Source organism: Microcaecilia unicolor, chromosome 13, assembly GCF_901765095.1.
Source record: "Microcaecilia unicolor chromosome 13, aMicUni1.1, whole genome shotgun sequence".
NCBI classification, from domain to species: Eukaryota; Metazoa; Chordata; class Amphibia; order Gymnophiona; family Siphonopidae; genus Microcaecilia; species Microcaecilia unicolor.
The window spans coordinates 97,198,048-97,224,733 of NC_044043.1; the positions used below are offsets into that span (position 1 = coordinate 97,198,048).

The following is a 26,686-nucleotide window of genomic DNA, read 5'->3' on the forward strand; positions in this document are numbered from 1 at the left end:
AACCCGTACTTACCACAGCTCAAGGCGAGGAACAAATTAACATACACAGTTGTTACAATAAAAACCATACGATACAAAATACATAAAAACAAATAAAAAGAGGCACAATTCATTACAATAAGTTTTTATTAGTGCCAATTCCATTTTTTTTTGAGATGTGGCTGTCTCTTGGGATAGTTCAGTGTTTGATGGGACAGTCTCCAACTCCAGCTGAAATGCCTGCATCTCGGAGGCATTACAGTAATCTAGGAAAGTCACAGGTACGTCTGCCCTGCGCCCTCGGTGCTCCTCTGCTTCTCTGTCAGTGCCTGAGCAGCACTGGGGTGCTTTCTCACCCTCTCGGTAGGGTTTCTTGAGCAGATTACAGTGAGGAGTAACAAGGCTGCCACAGCTGCACAAATTGTACCAGTCATTGAAAACCAGTAGGAATAGCCAAGCTCGTACGTCACCCCAGGAACACCCAGTCCCACCTGTGATGACAAAGGTTGGTAAACCAGCATTAATCACTCAACAATATAATCATCAAATACAATGAATTCCTCTGAGACAAGCTTAGGGACAATGAGGAAAACATGCACTCAGGATATGTCACAGTTGCACACACGTGTAGGAGACAACTTTACAATCCTCTGTTGTGTGCAACACATTGATTTACACAAGTAAAAAGCCTCCTGTAAGGTCACACCTAACGGCACACGTGCGTGCTGCAAGCAGGCATGTATCTGTAGATTAAGCATGTGCAGGAGCAGAATCTGGGGGAGTAGCAGTTAGCTTAGCAGGGTTTAAAAAAAAGGTTTGGCTAACTTCCTAGAAGAAGAGGCCATAAGCCATTATTAAGATGGACTTGGGGAAATCCACTGCTTATTTCTAGGATAAGCAGCATAAAATCTATTTTAATGTTTTGGGATCTTGCCAAGTACTTGTACCCACTGTTGGAAACAGAATACTGGGCTTGATGGATCTTCACACTTATGTTCTTAACTTACTTATATAAAGTTAAACACACTCAGGGCTGGATTTACCTATAAGCTAGACAGGCTACAGCTGAGGACCTCACATTACCTTGCTTCACTGAAAAGGCAGCATGAAACCTTGCTACTAATTGGGTTTCTGCCAGGTACTTGTGACCTTGATTGGCCACTGTTGGAAACAGGATGCTGGGCTTGATGGACCTTTGGTCTGTCCCAGTGTGGCAACACTTACATGCTTGGGATTCTGAATGGAATCTTGCTACTCTTTGGGGTTCTACGTGGAATCTTGCTACTCTTTGGGGTTCTACACGGAATGTTGCTACTCTTTGGGTTTCTGCCAGGTACTTGTGACCTGGATTGGCCACTGTTGGAAACAGGATGCTGGGCTTGATGGACCTTCAGTCTGTCCCAGTGTGGCAACACTTATGTACTTAAGATTCTGAATGGAATCTTGCTACTCTTTGGGGTTCTACACGGAATGTTGCTACTCTTTGGGTTTCTGCCAGGTACTTGTGACCTGGATTGACCACTGCAGGAAGCAGGATACTGGGCCAGATGGACCTTTAGTCTGACCCAGTAGCAACACTTATGTACATTCATAATTACAAAATGTGCATGTACAAGCCCACTGCATGTGCTAATATTTAGGTGTGATCAGGGGCGTAGCCAGACAGTAGATTTTGGGTGGGCCTAGGCAAGAAGTGGGTGGGCACCAAGTGTTCTCCCCTTCCCCCAAAAAATATCTAAGCTGGTGAGGAAAATGCTTCTTTCCACCTTGGCAGTCTGCAGCAGGCATGCGCTGAAAACAGAGCATTCGCAGGTGCCAGTATCGTGGAGCACACCATTTTCATTACCATCAGGGGGAAGTCTTCAGCTGGTACAGCTTGGAATCCCCATCAGCTACTGTTAAACAAGTGCTACTGTTGGGTGGGCCTGAGCCCTAAGTGGGTGGGCCCCGGCCCACCTGTGGCTACGCCACTGGGTGTGATGTCTGAGCCTTCAGTCTAGCCTTTAGTCTAGATCAGTGGTGTAGGCAGAAGTTTTTAACAGGGATGTGTCCCCCGCGCACTCCCCCCCCCCCCCCCCCCAGTACCTTAAAATCACCTGCTCTGCTCCAATGTTTGCCTGGGCAGTGACAGCAGAATTCATAGGTTGCCTGCGTCCTGCACCGGGGCTCTCTCTATGAACTGTCCCGCCTTTTACAAAACAGGAAGCTGCATCAGAAGGGGCGGGACAGTTCACAGAGAAAGACCCAGTGCAGCCTATAAATGCTGCTGCCACTGCTAGGCAAGACTAGAGAGAGATGATTTTAAGGCATGGGCAGGGGGGGGGGGGGGGGGGGGGAGGGCGGTCTGACAGGAGGTGTGTACGCAAGACACGCACCAGTTTCTGTATTTTATAAAGACATAATATGCCAATAATAGGCACCTTCCTGCCCTCTTAACCCCAGATTCTACATATGGCGTCTAGAGTTGTCCACGCAAACGGCCAAATTGCACACGCAACTTAATTAGTTAACAAGCCAATCGGTGTTGATAATTAGCCAACAACAAGCAATTATTGGCACTAATTAGAATTTACACAGGCAACTTTCTAAGCGTGTTCTGTAAAGCGGTGTGCGTAAATTCTGACACGCGGATATCAAAAGGGGCCATGGGAGGGACATGAGTGGGTTGGAGAGGTTTCTAAAACTTATGTGCACTGTTATAGAATACGCCCAATCTGCGCCTAAGTTAGGTGCAGGTACTTACACCAGGTTTTAATTGGGGTAAGTGGTCACGCCTAAACGTTAGGTGAGGTTTATAGAATAGCATTAAACGCAGTTTTTTTGCCGCCGATTTATTTTTTTCTTTGGCGCCGTATATAAAATTCACCCCTTAGGGCAGTGGTTCCCAAACCTGGTCTTGGAGACACCCCAGCCAGGTCAGGTTTTTGGGATATCCACAATGAATCCACTGCATGCAAATCTCTCTTACGATTATTCACTGTGGATATCTCAAAACCCTGACTGACTGTGGACCCTCCAGAATCAGGTATTAGGGGTTCACATTTACATTCCTATAGCAAGGACAATGGATAGACACATTAACTGTACATTGAGTCAAGAGGATGGGGGACCAGTAGCTATTCAACCATATCAGAATAAAGATTTAAACAGGGCAGTGAGGCACATCCATTACTAAAAGAATAATGCACTAGAGGGAAGTTAAAACAGCCTTATCTACTAAAGAGGCTGAGGTACTGCATATGTCTTAAAATTAACACTTGTTAACCTCCAATGGTGAATTCAAGAACATAATAATGTGGACCCTAAGTCTAGCCACTAGATGTCGCCACAGAGCAATAACAAATTCCTAGCAAAAATCCAAAATGGAAGAAAGACTCCCCCCCCCCCACCTTTTACAAAGCCGCACAGCAATGCCGACACATCCCATTCACTTTGAATGGCAATACTGCGCCTGCACCGCTAACATGGCTTTTTTAAAGGGGGAGGTGGAGTCTCTGGTGGGTTCCTGGGTCCTGCCCACTGGCCCTTCTGGCTTATCACAGACAGGTATGAAGAAAAGCACCTCCCAGTTAGAAAGCAGTGGATTATTGGCACATAATCAGAGCTGGGATTGGTTGGCATAAATAAGAAAGGCAACTGGTAGAATATGGTGCTGGTGTTTGAACAGTGAAGAATGATTATTTTTAGCACTACTGAATGTATATAGCACTGTATATTGATAAGTATTCAGGTACAACACATCGCAGCTCCTTGTGACTCTGTCCAAGTCACTTAACCCTCCATTGCCCCTGGTACAAAATAAGTACCTGAATATATGTAAACCGCTTTGAATGTAGTTGCAAAAAACCTCAGAAAGGCGGTATATCAAGTCCCATTTCCCTTTCCCCTTCCCTGAAGGGTACCTGAGGCGCTGTGTGATTGCCCGTGGTCTGTCAGTGGCAGAGGTGGGATTTCTACCCTAGGTCCCTGGTTCTCAGCTCAATGCTCAAACCACTAGGCCACTGCTTATCCCTCTCCTTCTGAGTGGTACTGCAGAATAAGCGTTCCTACTCACCTCTAAGTGATACTTCTGTACAGTGTCCACGGCATAGAAGAGCAGTGCCACCCCACCTGCCAACCCTGCAACAGCATAGGGAGAATAGACTGAGGATCATTCAAAGCAGTTCACAAAATCAAAACGCATCATAACGGCAAAAGATAAAATACACAGCCATAAATACCGATGAAATCAATAAAATTAATTATCAGCTTGGGAATTAGGCTCAGAATTCATTAGAAAGGGATGACGGTTGTGGAAACATCCTACACATCTCTATCAACCTCCCCTAAGTCCCTACTGGTTACCAGCTGCTTTCATTAGAACAGTTGTGACTGCAGCGGGGTAAAACCTGGACTGCCTGGGCCGGCCCTGGTGACAACGAGGTGTCTGGGAATCCGTCTATAGCACCTGTTTCTACAGTGAGTCTACCTACAGACTCGGAACACATTTTCCAGCTGTCTTATAATATTAGGGGTGGATAGCCTGGAAATGTTCATATCATGTCAGTTCCCATGTCGTTTATGTGATTTTTGCTTTATTTGCATTACTTATTTTATTTAGTTAGTTTACATTTTGTTGTTTCAGCAAATGTACACACTTTTGAAAGAGTGAAGTGACATCAAATACCCTTAGGGACTGGCTCACACTATCCGGATGGTGCCACCGAATATCCTTCTGGGCTGCCTCACGCTATCCGGATGGTGCCACTGAATATCCTTAGGGACTGGCTCACACTATCCGGATGGTGCCACCAAATATCCTTAGGGACTGGCTCACATTATCCGAATGGTGCTACTGAATATCCTTCTGGGCTGCCTCACGTTATCCGGATGGTGCCACTGAATATCCTTCAGGACTGGCTCACACTATCCGGATGGTGCCATTGAATATCCTTAGGGATTGGCTCACACTATCCGGATGGTGCCACCGAATATCCTTCTGGGCTGCCTCACGCTATCCGGATGGTGCCACTGAATATCCTTCAGGACTGGCTCACACTATCCGGATGGTGCCACCAAATATCCTTAGGGACTGGCTCACACTATCCGGATGTTGCCACTGAATATCCTTCAGGACTGGCTCACACTATCCGGATGGTGCTACTGAATATCCTTCTGGGCTGCCTCACGTTATCCGGATGGTGCCACTGAATATCTTTAGGGACTGGCTCACACTATCCGGATGGTGCCACCGAATATCCTTCTGGGCTGCCTCACGCTATCCGGATGGTGCCACTGAATATCCTTCAGGACTGGCTCACACTATCCGGATGGTGCCATTGAATATCCTTAGGGACTGGCTCACACTATCCGGATGGTGCCACCGAATATCCTTAGGGACTGGCTCACATTATCCGGATGGTGCTACTGAATATCCTTCTGGGCTGCCTCACGTTATCCGGATGGTGCCACTGAATATCCTTAGGGACTGGCTCACACTATCCGAATGGTGCCACCGAATATCCTTAGGGACTGGCTCACGCCATCCAGATGGTGCTACCGAATATCCTTAGGGACTGGCTCACACTATCCGGATGGTGCCACTGAATATCCTTCCGGACTGGCTCACACTATCCGGATGGTGCCACCAAATATCCTTAGGGCCTGGCTCACATTATCCAGATGGTGCCACTGAATATCCTTCCGGACTGGCTCACACTATCCGGATGGTGCCATTGAATATCAGTAGGGATTGGCTCACACTATCCGGATGGTGCCACCGAATATCCTTCTGGGCTGCCTCACGCTATCCGGATGGTGCCACTGAATATCCTTCAGGACTGGCTCACACTATCCGGATGGTGCCACCGAATATCCTTAGGGACTGGCTCACATTATCCGGATGGTGCTACTAAATATCCTTCTGGGCTGCCTCACGTTATCCGGATGGTGCCACTGAATATCCTTCAGGACTGGCTCACACTATCCGGATGGTGCCATTGAATATCCTTAGGGATTGGCTCACACTATCCGGATGGTGCCACCGAATATCCTTCTGGGCTGCCTCACGCTATCCGGATGGTGCCACTGAATATCCTTCAGGACTGGCTCACACTATCCGGATGGTGCCACCGAATATCCTTAGGGACTGGCTCACACTATCCGGATGTTGCCACCAAATATCCTTAGGGACTGGCTCACATTATCCGGATGGTGCTACTGAATATCCTTCTGGGCTGCCTCACGTTATCCGGATGGTGCCACTGAATATCCTTAGGGACTGGCTCACACTATCCGGATGGTGCCACCGAATATCCTTAGGGACTAGCTCACACTATCCGGATGGTGCCACTGAATATCCTTCAGGACTGGCTCACACTATCCGGATGGTGCCATTGAATATCCTTCTGGGCTGCCTCATGCTATCCGGATGGTGCGACTGAATATCCTTAGGGACTGGCTCACACTATCCGGATGGTGCCACCGAATATCCTTCTGGGCTGCCTCACGCTATCCGGATGGTGCCACTGAATATCCTTCAGGACTGGCTCACACTATCCGGATGGTGCCATTGAATATCCTTAGGGACTGGCTCACACTATCCGGATGGCGCCACCGAATATCCTTAGGGACTGGCTCACATTATCCGGATGGTGCTACTGAATATCCTTCTGGGCTGCCTCACGTTATCCGGATGGTGCCACTGAATATCCTTAGGGACTGGCTCACACTATCCGAATGGTGCCACCGAATATCCTTAGGGACTGGCTCACGCCATCCAGATGGTGCTACCGAATATCCTTAGGGACTGGCTCACACTATCCGGATGGTGCCACTGAATATCCTTCCGGACTGGCTCACACTATCCGGATGGTGCCACCAAATATCCTTAGGGCCTGGCTCACATTATCCAGATGGTGCCACTGAATATCCTTCCGGACTGGCTCACACTATCCGGATGGTGCCACTGAATATCCTTCTGGGCTGCCTCACGCTATCCGGATGGTGCCACTGAATATCCTTAGGGACTGGCTCACACTATCCGGATGGTGCCACCAAATATCCTTAGGGCCTGGCTTACATTATCCAGATGGTGCCACTGAATGTCACTGTGCACTTTCACACCTTTATCTGGTTTTATATAACTTGTCACTTATCTTTTATATACATCTTTGAATATATATTTATGTCAATCATTTATTTTGCTTTTATTATATCAGTTGTCTTACTGTTTCATTATTTTTATTGTTGAAAGGACCCCTGAGGAAGGCTTCCATGCCGAAACACAGCCCGTGTTGGGTCTTTCTTTGGACTGAGGTGTAACCTATGTTGAATGAATAAACCCTGTGGATTTTAACATCTGCTGCTTTTAGAAGATGTTTTTCGTCTTTGAAACATTTCTTCCGCTACTTGTTGGTTGTTTCAGAGCAATATTCCACCCACTGTCCGGATAACTATTCAAATAACTAAGACAGCATAAAAGTTGTAGCATTATCCAGACAATGGCCGCTGGCTGTTCTATCCAGACAGTCTGTACTGCTTATGATCCGGATAGTGGTTCTGAATACCTAAAATATTTGTAAACGCTGGTGCAGGCATTTTAAAAACACCAGCTGTGGAGCTTCAATACTGGGCGGATCATTTTCAATCATAATGTTATGGCACCACTGTTTGTTTATTTACTAGTAGAAAAGGCCCGTTTCAGACACAAATTAAACGGGCGCTAGCAAGGTTTTCCTTGGAGGGTGTATGTTTGAGTGTGTGTGAGAGTGACTGTGTGAGAGAGTGAATTTGCGAGTGTGTGTGACAAACTGAGTGAGACTGTGTGCGAGTGTGTGTCTATGAGAGAGAGTGTGTGTGGCTGGGGCCCCTCCCTCCCACCCACTTCCAGTGTCCCCCCCCAACCAGTTCCAGTGCCCCCCCCCTTCGTCCGTGTTCCAGGGTCGTCGTCGTCCCCCCTCCCTCTATTCCTCCGAGTTCCAGGGACGTCCCCCCATTTTTGTTGTTTTTTTTAGTTTTAGGCTAATAGGACAGGGCCAAAGCAGACCCCCACCGCTCCCACCCTGTCGGCTCCAGCAACAAAATACGTTTATATGGAAGGCTACTCCTAACCTCTCCTGCCCACTTAGCCCCTTTTAAATATTGAGCTCAATGTTGTTTCCGTAGGTTTGCCTGATTGCTGGATTTTTTGGGCTCTCCAGCAGTGGTACAAGATAGGGCATGAGCTGGATGAAGGAGAGACCAGACAGTTTATCTTGGTAAAATCAGCATTTTCCCAGGTGAATGCTTTGAAAACTGCCCTTCAGGTATGAATTTAAGATACTATCTTCCCACGTAATTCATCTCACTATGGATCAATGGCCTCAACCTTATGACTTCTATAAATCATCATCTTCTTGCCTGAGAAAGAACAACCCCCCCCCCCCCTCCCTTTTTTTAAATCAATGAATTAGCAGGTTGTGAAGGTAGTTCTTGCAGCCTGACTGACTCACTGTATGGCCACGGTTTTCTGCCACGCTTGTGAGCACTTGTGAAAGCCTGGTAGATTCATTGGGCCTGGTTCACTGAGGCTCTTCCCTCCTCCTGCTTCTACATGGAAAGAACATGGTGAAATGGGTCCGTTGAATGGATATGACCTTCTGCTGGCCTCACTATGCGAGTGATTAACAATCTAAAATATTTCCATTACCTCCCAGGAGAAAGAGGATCCCAGCAGTGATGGAACATCTGAATTTTTGGTGGCTTTCATTACTGATGAACCTCGTGCATTTCATTCCCAGGATGAGAACAGGGACCGCAGTTAGACAAAGCAAACCTTTCACAACCATCAAGGCACGAGTTACAACCAGTGAAGCTGCCAGGAAAACAAAAAAACTGTTCATTACAAGAACCAAATTACCAACCTTCTAAATTATGTTATGATCACTGTTTCCCAGCAGATCCAACACTGTTACCTCCCGTCCTATTTCCTGCATTCCACTAAGGACTAGATCCAAAATAGCTCCTCCACTCGTTGGTTCCTGGACCAGTTGCTCCAAAAAGCAGTCATTTATTAAATCTACAAATTTTACCTGCCTTGCACTCCCCGATGTAACATTTATCCAGTCAATATTAGAATAAATGAAATCACCCATTATTATAATGTTGCCCAATTTGCCAGCTTTCCTAATTTCTGTAAACATATTTTCATCTGTCTGTTCATTCTAAGTACATAAGTAATGCCATACTGAGAAAAGACCAAGGGTCCATTGAGCCCAGCATCCTGTCCCCGACAGCGGCCAATCCAGGTCAAGGGCACCTGGCAAGCTACCCAAACGTACAAACATTTTATACAAGTTACAGTGGTGGAAATAAGTATTTGATCCCTTGCTGATTTTGTAAGTTTGCCCACTGACAAAGACATGAGCAGCCCATAATTGAAGGGTAGGTTATTGGTAACAGTGAGAGATAGCACATCACAAATTAAATCCGGAAAATCACATTGTGGAAAGTATATGAATTTATTTGCATTCTGCAGAGGGAAATAAGTATTTGATCCCCCACCAACCAGTAAGAGATCTGGCCCCTACAGACCAGGTAGATGCTCCAAATCAACTCGTTACCTGCATGACAGACAGCTGTCGGCAATGGTCACCTGTATGAAAGACACCTGTCCACAGACTCAGTGAATCAGTCAGACTCTAACCTCTACAAAATGGCCAAGAGCAAGGAGCTGTCTAAGGATGTCAGGGACAAGATCATACACCTGCACAAGGCTGGAATGGGCTACAAAACCATCAGTAAGACGCTGGGCGAGAAGGAGACAACTGTTGGTGCCATAGTAAGAAATGGAAGAAGTACAAAATGACTGTCAATCGACAAAGATCTGGGGCTCCACGCAAAATCTCACCTCGTGGGGTATCCTTGATCATGAGGAAGGTTAGAAATCAGCCTACAACTACAAGGGGGGAACTTGTCAATGATCTCAAGGCAGCTGGGACCACTGTCACCACGAAAACCATTGGTAACACATTACGACATAACGGATTGCAATCCTGCAGTGCCCGCAAGGTCCCCCTGCTCCGGAAGGCACATGTGACGGCCCGTCTGAAGTTTGCCAGTGAACACCTGGATGATGCCGAGAGTGATTGGGAGAAGGTGCTGTGGTCAGATGAGACAAAAATTGAGCTCTTTGGCATGAACTCAACTCGCCGTGTTTGGAGGAAGAGAAATGCTGCCTATGACCCAAAGAACACCGTCCCCACTGTCAAGCATGGAGGTGGAAATGTTATGTTTTGGGGGTGTTTCTCTGCTAAGGGCACAGGACTACTTCACCGCATCAATGGGAGAATGGATGGGGCCATGTACCGTACAATTCTGAGTGACAACCTCCTTCCCTCCGCCAGGGCCTTAAAAATGGGTCGTGGCTGGGTCTTCCAGCACGACAATGACCCAAAACATACAGCCAAGGCAACAAAGGAGTGGCTCAGGAAGAAGCACATTAGGGTCATGGAGTGGCCTAGCCAGTCACCAGACCTTAATCCCATTGAAAACTTATGGAGGGAGCTGAAGCTGCGAGTTGCCAAGCGACAGCCCAGAACTCTTAATGATTTAGAGATGATCTGCAAAGAGGAGTGGACCAAAATTCCTCCTGACATGTGTGCAAACCTCATCATCAACTACAGAAGACGTCTGACCGCTGTGCTTGCCAACAAGGGTTTTGCCACCAAGTATTAGGTCTTGTTTGCCAGAGGGATTAAATACTTATTTCCCTCTGCAGAATGCAAATAAATTCATATACTTTCCACAATGTGATTTTCCGGATTTAATTTGTGATGTGCTATCTCTCACTGTTACCAATAACCTACCCTTCAATTATGGGCTGCTCATGTCTTTGTCAGTGGGCAAACTTACAAAATCAGCAAGGGATCAAATACTTATTTCCACCACTGTATTCCCGAAATTGTGGATTTTTCCCATGTCCATTTCTGTCCTGGTGGATGGTAGTACAGCCCTACCAGTATACTCCTTCCCTTCACATCTGAAATTTCTATCCATAAAGATTCCATGCTGTTTCGTGTAGAATGTTCATTTTGTTTGACTCAATTCCTTCTTCGACATATAGCACAACCCCTTCTGAGAGAATTACATGGGCTGCAGGGTGAAGAGCAGAGCTACTGGCAAGAGAAGCAGCTGAAGGTCTGGGCCCCAAAGGGAACAATGAGGGAGAGAAGTGCATGGGAACATCCAGGAAGGACTTGTCCAGGGCATGGGGACTAGAGGATGGGGGAATTCAGGAGGAACTCTTCTGGAGTATGGGGGCATTCAAGAGGGACACTTCCAAGGCATGGGAACTAGAGGATGGGGGCATCCAGGAGGGACTCTTCCAGGACATGGGGGCATCCAGGAGCAACTCTTCCGGGGCATGGGGACTAGAGGATGGGGGCATCTCAGAGGAACTCTTCCAGGGCATGGGGTCTAAAGCATAGGGGGCATTCAGGAGCGACTCTTCCGGGGCATGGGCACTAGAAGATGGGGGCATCCAAAAGGGACTCTTCCAGGACAAGTTGTAGTGAGCATGTACCATTAGCCAGGGGCCTCCTCCAGTCAGCTGTGACATTTTAGGAGCACCCCCTGATGGGTCTTTGAGCTATACATATAGTATAGTTGCACGTAAATGATGTCAGATAAAGAGCAAATTAGCCTATCCTGTCTGACCAGCTGAGATTCTTCCACTAGAGGTAAATGCATAAATTGCCCTTCTAAGTCTTTTTATTTCCACTGCCTTCCAATATGTCCCAGACATGCCCAGAATCTGTTCAAAAGTGATGGCCTTCACCAGAAGCTTCCCAAGCCGGACTCACACCCTGTGTGACATGCCCCATAGTGCCCGCACCCACTGCACCGAGGCCAGCACATGAGAGACAGTAGTCAGGGAGTAATTTTGCACCCCCATCTCCCATGCATTCTGAGCAGCTGTACCACCAGCATATCCTCAGGACAGCCCTGGCAGCATTTATAAGTCGTCTCTTTGAGAAAAAGCTGATTCAAAGCAGCTTGTATCATTACAATAACATTACAAAGATTTAAAAAAAAATAACAATTCTTCAAATATACAATAACAAAATCACCAAGATAACAACATCACATACATCTAAGCCATAGGACATCTCTAGAAGCCCCAAAAGGAAACCCTCCCCCAACCTAGTTAAACTAGGGACAGTAAACTAGAAACATAACTATCATTCTACACTCTCACCAGGGTGCTTGCTGAGGTAAGAGACGGGAATATCACAGGTCCAGAGGTTCGCCATGTTATCAAAGACACACTCACTCCACAGGCCTCGACATCGGTTACTCAGACCCACTGATGAAAAAGGATCCTTTGCATCTTCCTAGGATAGTTAAGAAAAGAAAAGAAGCGTTATGTAGAAATGGGCTTGGAAGATGAATAAATTCTCTAGGGGCCCTGTCAAAAGCGTAACTTTGAAATGAATCTGTATCATGCATCCTGGGTTAGGGTCTTCCTGCCTTCAACGGTTCTCATCGTGGCATTATTTCTCCTCGTCTGGATGGGATTTGCACCTGCTCCCTATCATAGTTTGCCTTGCAGACAGCTGAACCATCTCCGCATCTGGAATCTACTAAGGCCGGCCTATCTCTGAATGCCATCTTCAGACTTTCCTCATATTCCCTACAGTCCTTTCTAATGATATGTCCATTGCTCTTGTTTTTTTAACGCTCTCTTACCCTTTTCCTATTTCTTCTTCCTCTGTTCCTTCCAGGGGCGTAGCCAGACACCCAATTTTGGGTGGGCCTGGGCCCAAGATGGGTGAGCAGAAGAACTCCGCCTTGTCCCACAAATGATTTGGTTTCTCCCTCTCTCGCCTGCATGTCATAGGTTCTCTCAAACATCCCCCCTCCCCCGCATACCTTTTAAATAGCAGCTTTTCACCGGCAGCGAGCAGCGACTAATACACACTGCTCATGTTGGCCCCACAGCCTTTCCTCTGATGCAACTTCCTGTTTCCGCATAGGCGGGAATACATCAGAGGGAAGGCTGTGGGGCTGGTGCGAGCAGTATTTATCAGTCGCTGCTCACTGCAGATGAAGATCTGTTATTTACAAGGTATGCAAGAGGGACAGTTGTTGGGAATTTTTGGCTGGTGGGGCTTGGGGATCCCTGCCAGCCACATCATAGATGTGCTGCTACTGGGTGGGCTTGAGGCCAAAATGGGTGGGCCTGGGCCCACCCGAGCCCACCCTTGGCTACACCACTGGTTCCTTCTATCCTATTTAATGAAATTGTAATTGTTTAATAACTGGTCTGGCTATAGCCTTTTCAGTACATTGTAAGCCACTTTGAGTCCACATACCTGTGGAAAAAAAGTGGGATATAAATGTGCAAATAAATAAAATAAAAATCAATAATGGGGGAGTGTGTCCAAGAAGCCAATAATAATTCTAATTTCTCCCAGCACTAGGACCATGAGAGGATAGGGCTAAGCAGGCAGGATACACACAGAGATGTCTTCATGCCCCTACATAGTGGTGGTGAGGGGTGAGGGGTGAGGGGTAAGGGGTGGGTGGGAGGGAGGGAGGCTACCCAGCCTTAATCTTTCCTGCAACTCCAGGGGGTTCATAACATAGGGAATCAAAGACCACGGGATGTAATTTTTCATACAGTACACAAACTTCAGTTTTGTTCCTTAGGGACTTTTGTCATTTATGCTTAGGTTGCTGGAAAGAAAGCACTGTTTGAAAGAATGATGTACAATTGGGCATTTTTACAGGACTGTTCAGGGAGAGGTTGGCTGGAGTGATTATGGTCTTATGGGACAGTTTTTTTTTTATTTTGTTAATTTTGTACCCCGCGCTTTCCCACTCATGGCAGGCTCAATGCGGCTTACATGGGGCAATGGAGGGTTAAGTGACTTGCCCAGAGTCACAAGGAGCTGCCTGTGCCTGAAGTGGGAATTGAACTCAGTTCCTCAGGACCAAAGTCCACCACCCTAACCACTAGGCCACTCCTCCACTGTTGCTACTATTCCACTAGCAACATTCCATGTAGAAGTCGGCCCTTGCAGATCACCAATGTGTTCTGCTTCTGTGAGTCTGACGTGCAGGACGTCAGACTCACAGAAACAGAAGCCTGCGCAGCCTTCTACATGGAATGTTGCTAGTGGAATAGCAACATTCCATGTAGAATCTCCAATAGTATCTATTTTATTTTTGTTACATTTGTACCCCGCGCTTTCCCACTCATGGCAGGCTCAATGCGGCTTACATGGGGCAATGGAGGGTTAAGTGACTTGCCCAGAGTCACAAGGAGCTGCCTGTGCCTGAAGTGGGAATCAAACTCAGTTCCTCAGGACCAAAGTCCACCACCCTAACCACTAGGCCACTCCTGGTGTTGGTGCCTGGTGTTGCTGTAATTATAATTTTTACACGACTGTTCTGAGAGAGGTGGTGGAGTGATTATGATTTTTACAGGTCAGGAGGATTGTGACCTTACGAGACTGGGAGATTGGGCATCTAAATAGCAGATGACGTTTAATATGAGCAAGTGCAAAGTGATGAATGTGGGAAAGAGGAACCCGAATTATAGCTACATCATGCAAGGTTCCACGTTAGGAGTCACAGACCAAGAAAGGGATCTAGGTGTAGTCGTTGATGATATGTTGAAACCTTCTGCTCAGTGTGCTGCGGTGGCTAAGAAAGCAAATAGAATGTGAGGTATTATTAGGAAAGGAATAGAAACCAAAAATGAGGATGTTATAATGCCTTTGTATTGCTCCATGGTGCGACCGCACCTCTAATATTGTGTTCAATTCTGGTCACCGTATCTCAAAAAAGATATAGTGGAATTAGAAAAGGTGCAGAGAAGAGTGATGAAAATGATAAAGGGGATCGGACGACTTCCCTATGAGGAAAGGCTGAAGCAGCTAGGGCTCTTCAGCTTGGAGAAAAGGCAGCTGAGGGGAGATATGATAGAGATCTATAAAATAATGAGTGGAGTTGAATGGGTAGATGTGAAGCGTCTGTTCACGCTTTCCAAAAATACTAGGACTAGGGGGCATGCGATGAAACTACAATGTAGTAAATTTAAAACGAATCGTAGAAAACTTTTCTTCACTCAACGTGTAATTAAACTCTGGAATTTGTTGCCAGAGAATGTGGTAAAGGCGGTTAGCTTAGCGGAGTTTTAAAAAGGTTTGGACGGCTTCCTAAAGGAAAAGTCCATAGACCGTTATTAAATGGACTTGGGGAAAATCCACTATTTCTGGGATAAGCAGTATAAAATGTTTTGTACTTTTTTGGGATCTTGCCAGGTATTTGTGACCTGGATTGGCCATTGTTGGAAACAGGATGCTGGGCTTGATGGACCTTTGGTCTTTCCCAATATGGTAATACTTATGTAAAGCTAATTGGATTTGATTATTTGCCTATCCAAATCTGAGTTTAAGGTGAGCTACAAATTCAGGTATGGTTGCCTGGCCCAAAGAGCATACACTATCTGTTTTTGATAGATTGCCAAATGGCCACCAGGCTTCAGCTGTACTAGCCTTTCGTTTACTACTGAGTTACCTAACATTAGGTACAACTAATACAGAGTTCAAATCCCACTGCAGCTACTTGATAATTTCTAGGTTCAACCTCACTCCACCCCTGGACTGCCTGAATAGTGCTAATAAAAATCTAGGTATGGCCCAGTCAGAAGGACTAATCCAAGCAGCAGCCTCTCCTGCTCAGATAGGTCCCACTGAATATTGACTGCAGGGTCTTCCCAATCCTCGCAGACCCATAGGAGAAATTGGAAGCGTATGCTGTAATTAGCACTTAATAGCTCGGCCCACTCAAAATATGGGAGACGTGGAGGGGCATAATCTAACAGGACAGCTCTGTGAAGGGGCGGGGAAACCCGTATTATCGAAACAAGGTGGGCGTCCATCTTTCATTTCAATAATACGGTCATGGACGCCCAAATCATGAAATTTAGGTCGATCTTAGAGATGGTTGTCCTTAGAGATGGTCATCCCCAATTTTTGATGATAATGGAACCCGCGGACGCCCATCTCAGAAACGACCAAATCCAAGCCATTTGGTCATGGGAGGAGCCAGCATTCATAGTGCACTCGTCCCCCTAACATGCCAAGACACCAACCGGGCACCCTAGGGGGCACTGCAGTGGACTTCATAAATTGCTCCCAGGTGCATAGCTCCCTTACCTTGGGTGCTGAGCCCCCCAAACCGCCCCCAAAACCCACTCCCCACAACTGTACATCACTACCATAGCCCTAAGGGGTGAAGGAGGGCACCTACATGTGGGTACAGTGGGTTTCTGGTGGGTTTTGAAGAGCTCACATTTACCACCACAAGTGTAACAGGTAGGGGGGATGGGCCTGGGTCCGCCTGGCTGAAGTGCACTGCACCCACTAAAACTGCTCCAGGGACCTGCATACTGCTGTCATGGAGCTGGGTAAGACATTTGAGGCTGGCAAAAAAAATGTTTTAATTTTTTTTTAGGGTGGGAGGGGGTTAGTGACCACTGGGGGAGTAAGAGGTGGTCATCTCCAATTCCCTCCAGTGGTCATCTGGTCAGTTCGGGCACCTTTTTGAGGCTTGGTTGTAAGAAAAAATGGACCAAGTAAAGTCGGCCAAGTGCTCGTCAGGGACGCCCTTCTTTTTTTTCCATTATCGCTCGAGGACGCCCATCTGTTAAGCACGCCCCAGTCCCGCCTTTGCTACGCCTCCGACATGCCCCTGGAAACTTTGATCATCCCGGTGACAGGAAGCAGTTGGGGACGCCCAAAATCAGCTTTCGATTATGCCGATTTGGGCAACCCTGAGAGAAGGATGCCCGTCTACCGATTTGTGTCGGAAGATGGGCGCCCTTCTCTTTCGAAAATAAGCCTGACAGTCTACAGGGCTGAACTGTTCAGACAAATGGAGAAAACAATATTTAGCTTTGTTTGAGGGATTTGAATATGCCAGCTTTGAAAATCTGAATGTGCAGCATCTTTAATATCTTTTTGTATTTGGCACAGGCAGGAGGAGACGTATTTGTTTCCATTTCTCTGGAGAGCATTTAGGAGACAAACCCAAACACAGCAAAGGTGACTAAAAACAATAGCCAACGTGTAATTAAACTCTGGAATTTGTTGCCAGAGAATGTTGAAAAGGCACTTAGCTTAGCGGGGTTTAAAAAAGGTTTGGACAGCTTTCTAAAGGAAAAGTCCTTAAGCCATTATTAAAATGACTTGGGGGGAAATCCACCGCTTATTTCTGGGATAAGCAGCATAAAATGTTTTGTACTTTTTTGTGATCTTGCCAGGTATTGGTGACCTGGATTGGCCACTGTTGGAAACAGGATGCTGGGCTTGGCGGACCTTTGGTCTGTCCCAGTGTGGCAATACTTATTAAGTACTTATGATATGATATTCTAAAAACCTGAGTTTGCTGGGTGTGTCCTGCGGACTGAGGTGAGAAGCCCTGCTCTGAGGTGCCAAAGAATCTCACTGAGGGACAAGCTATCAAAAATACAAGAGTCTGTCTAATTCTGAAGCCAACAGAGCAAGTGAACCAGAGCCAATATGGGAAATGTTATTTTCCAGAACTCTGCTGTATGCACAGGTGAGATTTGTGGGCTCTGCCCGGCCTTTGTACCCCTGTGGGGAGTCTGTGACATTTCAAACTCCTTCAACTCACTTAACAACTGAAGAATAGCTCTGACTGACTTCTTTTCTTTTTCAATATATTTGAAAAGTGGTTGTTATGACAACATTGCCCCTACCAGTTGTCAAAGAAAACCAGTCTCTGTGGTCCAGCCTCCCTTCTTCCTGGCATGAAACACATTCCTCACTCAGCAATTAAACCTTTGAGGGGATTTTCATGGCTAGGTTAGGATGAGGAGGAAGAAAAAGGGTCTTGGGTTGGGAGGAAGTGGAAACCCAGGCTCTTCTCCCATGCTTTGTGCTCTGGGAAGCCTTTCCTCCAATCGTGATTAGACCGAACAGCATCTGAAGAAAGGGATTCGGTAAATTTCTCTCTAATTCTGTATGAATCAAAGATCTTTTAAAAAATCTTTCTAAATATTAAGATGGCAAACTGATACATTCTAGTCTGCCCAAATGAAATTTATCCAGTTTTGGTAGACGCACATACAAATTCTCATATGCAATGCGGAATCCATTCCCTCCTCCATGTCTGGTAACCAACACCTCAGCCCCCTTCTCATATCAGTCCTAAGCATGTCCAGGGCCTGCATAAGTAAGTCATTTCAGGCCTTGCCATCTTCAACTTTACGTCTCGCAAAACCAATACCCAGGTCCCCTTTTTTCTAATAATTCCCTCAGCCACCACAGCGAATAAGGCTGAGCTTGTCCATGCTCTTTGAAGCCTGGGCTCTAGACATGATCCGTCCATGCGCATCACCCCAGCCTTCGTGGATCCCTGATGTACTTGGATCTGTTGCTCCACCCAGGTTACTTCAAGTGTATTCTTGCATATTTGATTCCGTCACATCACTACTGTTCAGGGTAGTAAACTTTGCAGCATACAGGTTTAAAGGGCAACGGAATCAGCATCTGAAATTTGCCGTTTGGTTTCGGGGAGGGGGTGGCCCTGGAGAACTTGCTCTGATGGTTGGTGGGGGGGGGGGGGGAGTTTCTGTTTCAGCTGAAAATTCACTGGCATGAAGCTTGACCAAACCTGGATTAGGGGCTGGTATTGGTGCCGAAGCTGAAACCAAAACCGAAATTTGGTCGGCCTCTACCCGGGCTACCGAAATGCTTCTTGGAAACCCAAGGCAGTCATATATCACTTCTTTTTATGTTACTGATACATTGCCATTCCCTCCTCTCTGATCAAATTTCAGTCAAATGTCTTGGGAACCACTGGAAATGTCTTATCTATTCAATGGTCCTATGGAGGTAATTCTACATAGGGTGCTAAAAGATAGTATTCTGTAACAGCATCCGAAGTCCATTACAGAATACAGCAGTGGTTCCCAATCCTGTTCCTGGAGGCCCCCCAGCCAGTCAGGTTTTTGGGATAGCCACAAGGAATATTCATAAGAGAGATCTGCATGAAATGGAGACCGTGCTTGCAAATCTCTCTCATTAATATTCATTGTGGATATCCCAAAAACCTGACTGGCTGGGGGGCCTCCAGGATTGGGTTTGGGAACCATTGGAATACAGCTTAAGTTGGCATTTGCACAACAACATTTAGATGTCATCGTCAGTGGTGTAGCTACGTAGGGCCAGGGGGTCCTGGGCCCCCGTAAATTTGGCCCTGGACCCCTGCCGACAACCCTCTCTCGCCGCCAACCCTCCCCGCCGTCGCCGTGGGCTACCTTTGCTGGCGGGGGAACCCCAATCCCCGCCAGCCGAGGAGGTCCTCTTCTTCCCGCGAAGGCTTCGTTGTACGTGCAGGACGTCAGAAACAGAACGAAGCCTTCGCGGGAAGAAGAGAACCTCCTCGGCTGGCGAGGATTGGGGTCCCCCGCCAGCAAAGGTAGGCGATGGCGGGGGAGGGTTGGCGGCAGGAGGGGGGTCGAGAGGGTCGTCGGCAGGAGTCATTAAAGTTGGAGTTGGAGGCGGCGGCGGTGGGGGTCGGCAATGGCGGTGGGGGGTCGATAATGACTGGGGGGGGGGGGTCGGCGATGCCAGGGGGGGCTAAAATGTGCCCCTTCACCTTGGGCTCTGGACCCCCCTCCCGCCGAAGTTTGGCTACGCCCCTGGTCATCGCACACACAATGTACAAGGGCAGGTATAAATGTTAGCACCTAAATGATGTTGTAAATTAGTGCACATCTTAAAGTATTGTTTAAGTTTTGTGCACCAGTGTCCCTCCCATGTGCATGTGCCCCACTTGCAGTTATGCGCTAAAGTACTTTTCCTCCAGGAACTTGCCCAAACCTTTTTTTTAAACTCAGCTACGCTAACTACTTTTACCACATCCTCTGGCAAAGAGTTCCAGAGCTTAACTATGTGATTAATGAAAAATTATTTTCTCCTTTTTGTTTTAAATGTGTAACTATGTAACTTCATGGAGTGTTTGTTCCTTGGTCTTTGTACTTTTTGAAAAGGAAACAATTGATTCATCTTTACCTGTTCCACTCCACTGAGGATTTTGTTCACCTCTATCTTAACCCCTCTCAGCCATCTCTTCTCGAAGCTGAAGACCTCTAACCTCTTAAGCCTTTCCTCATATGAGAGTCATTCCATCCCTTTCATCATTTTGGCTGCCATAAGAACATAGGAATAGCTCTACTGGGTCAGACCAATGGTCCAGTATCCTGTTTCCAACTGTAGCCAATCCGGGTCACAAGTACCTGGCAGAAACCCAGTTAGTAGCAACATTCCATGCTACCAATCCTGGAGCAAGCAGTGCCTTCTCCCATGTCCATTTCAATAACAAGCTGTCCTCTAGGAACTTGTCCAAACCTTTTTAAACCCAGATACACTAACCACCGTTACCACTACTAACCCTACTGAATCTGTAAGAATAAATTGTAAGGAAATATATAGATACACGCTGAATACCTTTTCACACAAGACATTTCCAGAAACCAGGAGGTCACATCCAGGGCTGAATTTCTGCGTATTGTGTCTTCTATGCCGTAACATTTAAGAGTTCTCCCCCGCCACCGATTAAGTAGGAAGTAAATTTTCAGTTGAATAGTTTTCCATACTTGTGAGAGTAGGCATAAATGCTACATGCAAACATTTTAATAAATTCTTATGACAGTAAATCATGAGGCCCCCTCATAATCTGAGGCCCTGAGCTATAGTTTGTCTAGCTCATACACAAATGCAGCCCCCCCCCCCCCCCGCCCCGGGCACTGCAGATCACAGTACCATTGGCTGGTTTGTAGCTGGCGCTTACCCTCCAGCAGTCGGTGGTGCTAGCCAGAGCGAAGAATACAAGACAGATGCCTCCCAGGAGAAGTCCCAGCACTTCAGCTGTGGTGGTTGCCATTCTGAGGCTTGCATGCCTGCTAATCCTTATTACAAAGGCTGAAGAGGAGGCAGCTGTGAAAGAGGCAGCTCCCACTGTGTCTGGCAGCTTTCTGTGCCCAGTAACTGCAGAAAGCTGGTCTCTCCTCTGCACTAGGGACTACAGATAAAGTGTAGAGCAATTAAGAGACTTCCAAATAGGGAGAGCCCAGACCAATGGTTTCCATCTGGTTCTGGACTTTATATTAAAAATGTCAACGGTTTTCCCTTTTGCAGATCTTTAACTCTTTTAGTGACCCTGCAATTTGAGTGATGCTTTAGCAATTTTAAAGGACAAGTTGCACTGAGGGACTGATACAATAAAGTGCACCGTGCTTCGCACTACGATAACCCACAGTGCAAAAACAAGGACACTGCGCAAATTTGTGTAAGGCACACCAAACAGCACATTTAAATCCATGGTAATGAAGCAATTAGCTATTCAGCACAGAGGCAGCGGACAGCATAGAAGACCAAAAGTCTGAGCTCAGTGCTGAGGCTTTAACACAAGGTATAAAAGGTTAGCTCATTCTTTTGCGGTCAGCATTAGTGAGGATTTCATGCCTCTTTCTTCTTTGTACTGCGAGCATACTGATCTGCAGCTTTTTTTCTGACTTCCATAAGACCATGGGTTAAAAAAGAATTTAAAAAAAACACCAAAACCAAGGGGACGATTGAACCACTGAGATTTATATACACGCGCAGGTCTGCACTCAAAAAGTACTTCCATAAGCCCATATCTACATATGTACTAGACTGTTATTCTGTGTAAATATTGGTATCACACAAATTTTATTCCAGCACATGCAAGTCCAGGCACCTGTCTGTGCGCTAGGCACAGCTGCTCTTGCGCAAACCACTTGCACACACAGCCAATGCACTTTTCCATTAGCCATTGGACCTGGGACCACCTTATCAGTGACGTCCTTATTACTCCCTCACCCTCCCCTATCTTCTTTACCCATTTTTCCCTTAACATGTTTTACCCCCTCCAACCCATAAGTCAACAGCCCCAACACTACTTGCCATAATTCAACAATACACATTGTAAGAAAACAGCAGGCCACAGATTTATTCACAACACTTACATTGGAAACTTTAACAGTAACTCCCCCGAGCTACACTTAAAATGTTCTGAAATCCCTTCACTCCATGGCTGATCACCTTGTCAGCTAAGTAGCCAGTCAATCACCAATCTATCACTGCCAATGCTCCGCATTGACAGCAAGAGCCCTGATGTCGGCATAGGCCTCTCAATCCAATCTTGTCACTTGCTTATAGTTATGACTCATTCCCCATGAGCAATGTAACCCCTGTAGCTTGGGTGCCCGCCACAGGGACCTTTGACATGAGTCAGAACAGAAACCCCACCCCTCAAATGGTCACAAAGCTGGCAAAAGTGCTCAGTAAATTTCTGCACATCATTGAGAGATCCATTCCTACATCCAATAAATGAATTTTATCCTTCCAAACAGCCCTACACACCATGTTGTCAACCCAATCATGTCTGAGCTGGCCTCCCCCCCCCCCCCCCCCCCCCAAGCCAGCAGCAGCCAGACTCTCGCCTGTACATTTTTGTCAAACCCTGAGTCCACTTCTTCGCTGACAGGCGAGCAGGCCTGGGAATTACATCAGACCAAACCACCCTGGAAGACGAGTACCAACAGAAAATTGTTCTTAATTGTAACAGTGAGTCTCTTTCTGGTCCAATCATTCACATCATTTCCTTCCAGGTGAATAATCCTCAGATGCATGTGCCGAGGTTTGGATCATAGGCGATACAGAAGTGGGAACTAGGACCATCTTATGCTCCGCTCCCCAAGTCAAGAAATATGAATCCCCTGCCATGCCATGCCAAGTGGATGAGGCCCAGTTGATGTGCAGCTCTGTGGCCCAGGGGCGTAGCCAGACCTCGATGGGAGGGGGGGCAGAGCCAAAAGTGGGGAGGGGCACATTTTGTCCCACCTCCCCGCCACCACACAAGGGTAGCTTGGCTAGTGAGGGTTCTCAAACCCCGCCAGCTGAGTGTTTGTCCCATGCTGGTCTCACATTACCTGTCCTGTTCTCAGTTACGCCATGCATGCTCGTTTTAATGAAACTGAGCATGCACGGTGGAAAAACGTAGAAAATCTAGGCAAGCTAAGGAAGAATCAACACATCAACTCCTTCGGACCACAGATCCTTCAGACAACTGAAGAACTGAGGAATCTGCGCATTGATGGATGTCAACTGAGATCCATTTCCGGTTTACCCCATGTCCAAACTATGTGCTAAAAGCTGTCTTGCCCAGGGCCCATTCCCTGGGATCCACAGCGTGTCTGCTCAGAAAATCCGCTTGGACATTGTCACATGCCATAGAGAGGTACCAAAGATGAACCTCTGACCATTGCACCAGCAACACCACTTCTTCCGTTATGGGTAGACTCTTTGTGCCTCCCTGCTGATTGACATAAGCCACGGTTGTGGCATTGTCAGACAGCACCCTGATCGTTCTGCCTTCTAGGAGTGGCCAGGAGTGCTCCAGAGCCAGATAAGTACCCGTTTCCAGCCCATTGATCGACCAGCACCCCTGTGTCACTTGACCAAGGCAATGGCCTCCCCCAGCCCAGAAGGCTGGTAGCCATTGTGATCATCAACCACTCTGGAGAGTCCAGAGCCATTCCTTTCTCTAAACTGGTGCTGCAGAGCCACCACTGCAGACTTGGCTGCCCCGGAAGGGAAAGCTTCACCTTCAAGTCCTGCTGCTGTGGAAACCAGCGGGAGAGAAGCGAGTGCTGCAATGGTCCCATATGAACCCTTGCCCAGGGCACTATCTCCAAAGTAGCTGCCATTGACCTCAGTACCTGGCGATAGTCCCGCGCCTTGTGAGTTCTCACCGAAAGAAGCGTGCATTTGACCCTGTAGCTTATCAATTCTCGCTGTAGGCAAAAAAACTCGACCCACTTAAGTGTCAAACTAGACCCCCAAATATTCTAGGGACGGCGCAAGCAGATGACTCTTGACCAGGTTCACAACCCAGAGACTCCAGAAGCCGCACCATGTGAAAGGTTACTCGCTCATTCTCTCAGAGACTTTGCCCAATGAACTGGGATGCCTTCCTTGTGAAGCACTGCTGCCACTACCATCACTTTTGAAAAAGTCTGAGGCGCAGTTGCGTGCCCGAACGGAAATGCACAAAACTGAAAATGCTTCCCCATGACATAAAAATGAAGGAAGCACTGGTGAGAATGTTGAATGTTAAGGTACACATCTGTGAATCTAGAAAAGTGAGAAATTCTCTGCGCCAAACCACAACAATCACAAGTCTCCGTGTGAAAGGAACTTTGACGAACCTGTTTACTAGAATGGGCCAAAAGGTACTTCCCTTTTTAGGGACTACAAAGTAAATGGAATAACACCTTGTTCTCCTTTTCTCCCTGGGCACTGGCACCATGACCCTCAATCGAATAAAAAGCTGCAGTGTCCTGTATTGCCCCCACCTTAAGGAAGGAGACAGGGAAAATCCAAAACAGATCTGGAAGAGGCTGACTGAACTCCAGCGCATAACCGTCTCAAAGTATCATCTTATACAACGACCTCCCTAAAAGGATTTTTGCTGGAAAAAAAAACAACCGCTCTGGGTTCCACTAGACCTGCCTCTGCCTCCCGCCCTCTATTCTGTGGGGTTCCATTCTTTCTCCCTTGGTTTTTAATCTTTTCTTAAGTCCTCTTGCTACCCTTATTCAGTACTTTGGGATTTCGTGTTGTCTATATGTGGATGATATTCTGTTGATTTGGCCTACTAACTCCTTTTCTCCATCCATAACTCCTCTTCAGTATTGAATTGGCTCAGGGACCCAAACTTGTTCTCAGTAAACAACACTGTAGCCTGCTGGTTCACAGGGCAACACTGTCTGGCATCCCTAAGCCTCCTGCATGCAGACAAGCCATGACCACCTACTTTAGGCTTGTCCTTAGGCAGACAGGGAACCTTAGCATCATCGAAACCTCATACTAGTTTATCCAATTCTCCCCTGAACAGCATAAATCCACACAAAAGGGAAGAAAACACAACTTGGATTTGGAAGCCACATCCACAGCCCATTTCTTTAGCCATAACGCTGTGCGGGCTGCAACCACCAGAGATATGCTCTTTGCAGATACTCGCAACAGATCATAAAGAGCATCGGCAAACAAGGATGCCTCTTCCCCCCCCCCCCCCCCCAATCTTGTCCATCTCCTGGACCATCCAAAGGAGGGCTAACAACTTTTCCACTCACCAAAAGCATGCCCTGGTGATCAGGCTGCCACAAATGGACACCTGTAAAGTCAGAACTGAAAGGTCAAAACTACACTTCAGAAGGGTCTCCAAGCGCCATACCATCGTCCACCAGAATGGTAGTCTTTTTGGTAACTGCCATCACCACATCCACAGTGGAACCTATCTTCTGTTGGGATACTATAAAGCTTGCCCAATGCCCTAGCAACCTTGCAAGGGGAATCAAGGGATGCCTATTGCCTGTACCATGCTGTCCATTGATCTAGCAACCTTGCACGGGAAAGCAGGGGATGTCCACTTGCCTGTACCATGTCCCACAGGTCCTGGTTCATGGGAAAGGACTTGGGTAGTTGTCTAATACTCTTCACCAGAGGATCCACCAGCTTGGAACTACCCTCAGAGGCCACCCTTGTTTCAAATTGTAGTGTGAAAGGACATGGGAAATTATCTCAGCCAGCTCATCCCTATGGAAAATACACACAACCTGAGGGATCTTCCCTAGGACGAAGGGTCTCCCCCTCAAGATCCCAGGCCACCACGTTCTCTACTTTCTGGTCACTAAGGTCCTCATCAAAGAAATGGACAACGCTCTCCTCCATGTCTGCTGTTGTCTAGCTGAGGCCTTTTTGCAGCTACTGGGGAAGGAATAGCCACAACTGCTTTCCCCTGGATTGTTCCCTCTGCCTTCCAGGCTTGAAATAGAGCCCAAATAAACTCTGGGAACAAATGTGGTGGCATAGCATTGTGGGTCAAACCTAAAATGTTGGTAGTTCCCATAGAAACTGGAACTGCTGCTAAAGATTGTGCCGCCACAGGAGTCTCAGAACCTCCTCCCATACAGAGCCCAAGGATGACTTCAGCTCCCGAGTGCTGGCATTGTACACATAGCTATTCCAGCCCGATGCCCGCCCACACACACAGAACCACAGGAACTCACAAGCACTCACACCGCACCACTAACGGAGCCATGAGAGAAACAGTAGGCACTGATGGTCAGGAGAGCAGCCACAAATCAGACAGGCAGACCTTGAATAGCACTGTACCCACAAATACAACCCTCTGTCCTCCCACAGCTTTTTGCCTTCACACCTTAGTTGTTATAGGTCCAAACCATAACCTCAATTACAAAATGCCAAACGGAAGATTTTCACCAGCCGCATTTCTAAAGCATTAAACCCTTCCACCTTGTTTTATTCTATTTATCGGAATTTGGTCTCCTCACCTCGTGAATCCTCACAAGGTCAAATGCCCTCAGCAGAGATTCTTTCATTATCTTTCACGACCAAGAGTTCAGATTTTATTACATTCCTCTCCTCTCCCTGATAGTCAACCCTTCCTCTACCTCAGCTTCAATTGATCCACACCCCCAATTACCCTCTGCTTCTTCTCCAGACTAGTTTCCCTTTCCAAAACCTGTAGTCTTGACCCCATTCCAGCAGCCACAATTACTAACTCTTATTAACAAGCCTTTCATCTGATCAATTCCCTT

The 26,686-nt window shown here is 47.0% G+C and overlaps 1 protein-coding gene across 1 annotated transcript; it reads right to left on the reverse strand.

Annotated features, from left to right (window-relative positions):
• Nucleotides 1–254: 254 nt before the first annotated feature.
• LOC115482428 (claudin-16-like) lies at nt 255–25,796 on the reverse strand. The gene is made up of 7 exons (XM_030222175.1): nt 25,682–25,796; nt 25,199–25,239; nt 20,830–21,060; nt 12,197–12,332; nt 8,648–8,812; nt 4,034–4,098; nt 255–470 (listed from the first exon to the last, which is right to left on the reverse strand). The coding sequence occupies exons 1-7, from the start codon at nt 25,794–25,796 to the stop codon at nt 255–257; spliced, it is 969 nt and encodes a 322-aa protein (XP_030078035.1).
• Nucleotides 25,797–26,686: the final 890 nt, after the last annotated feature.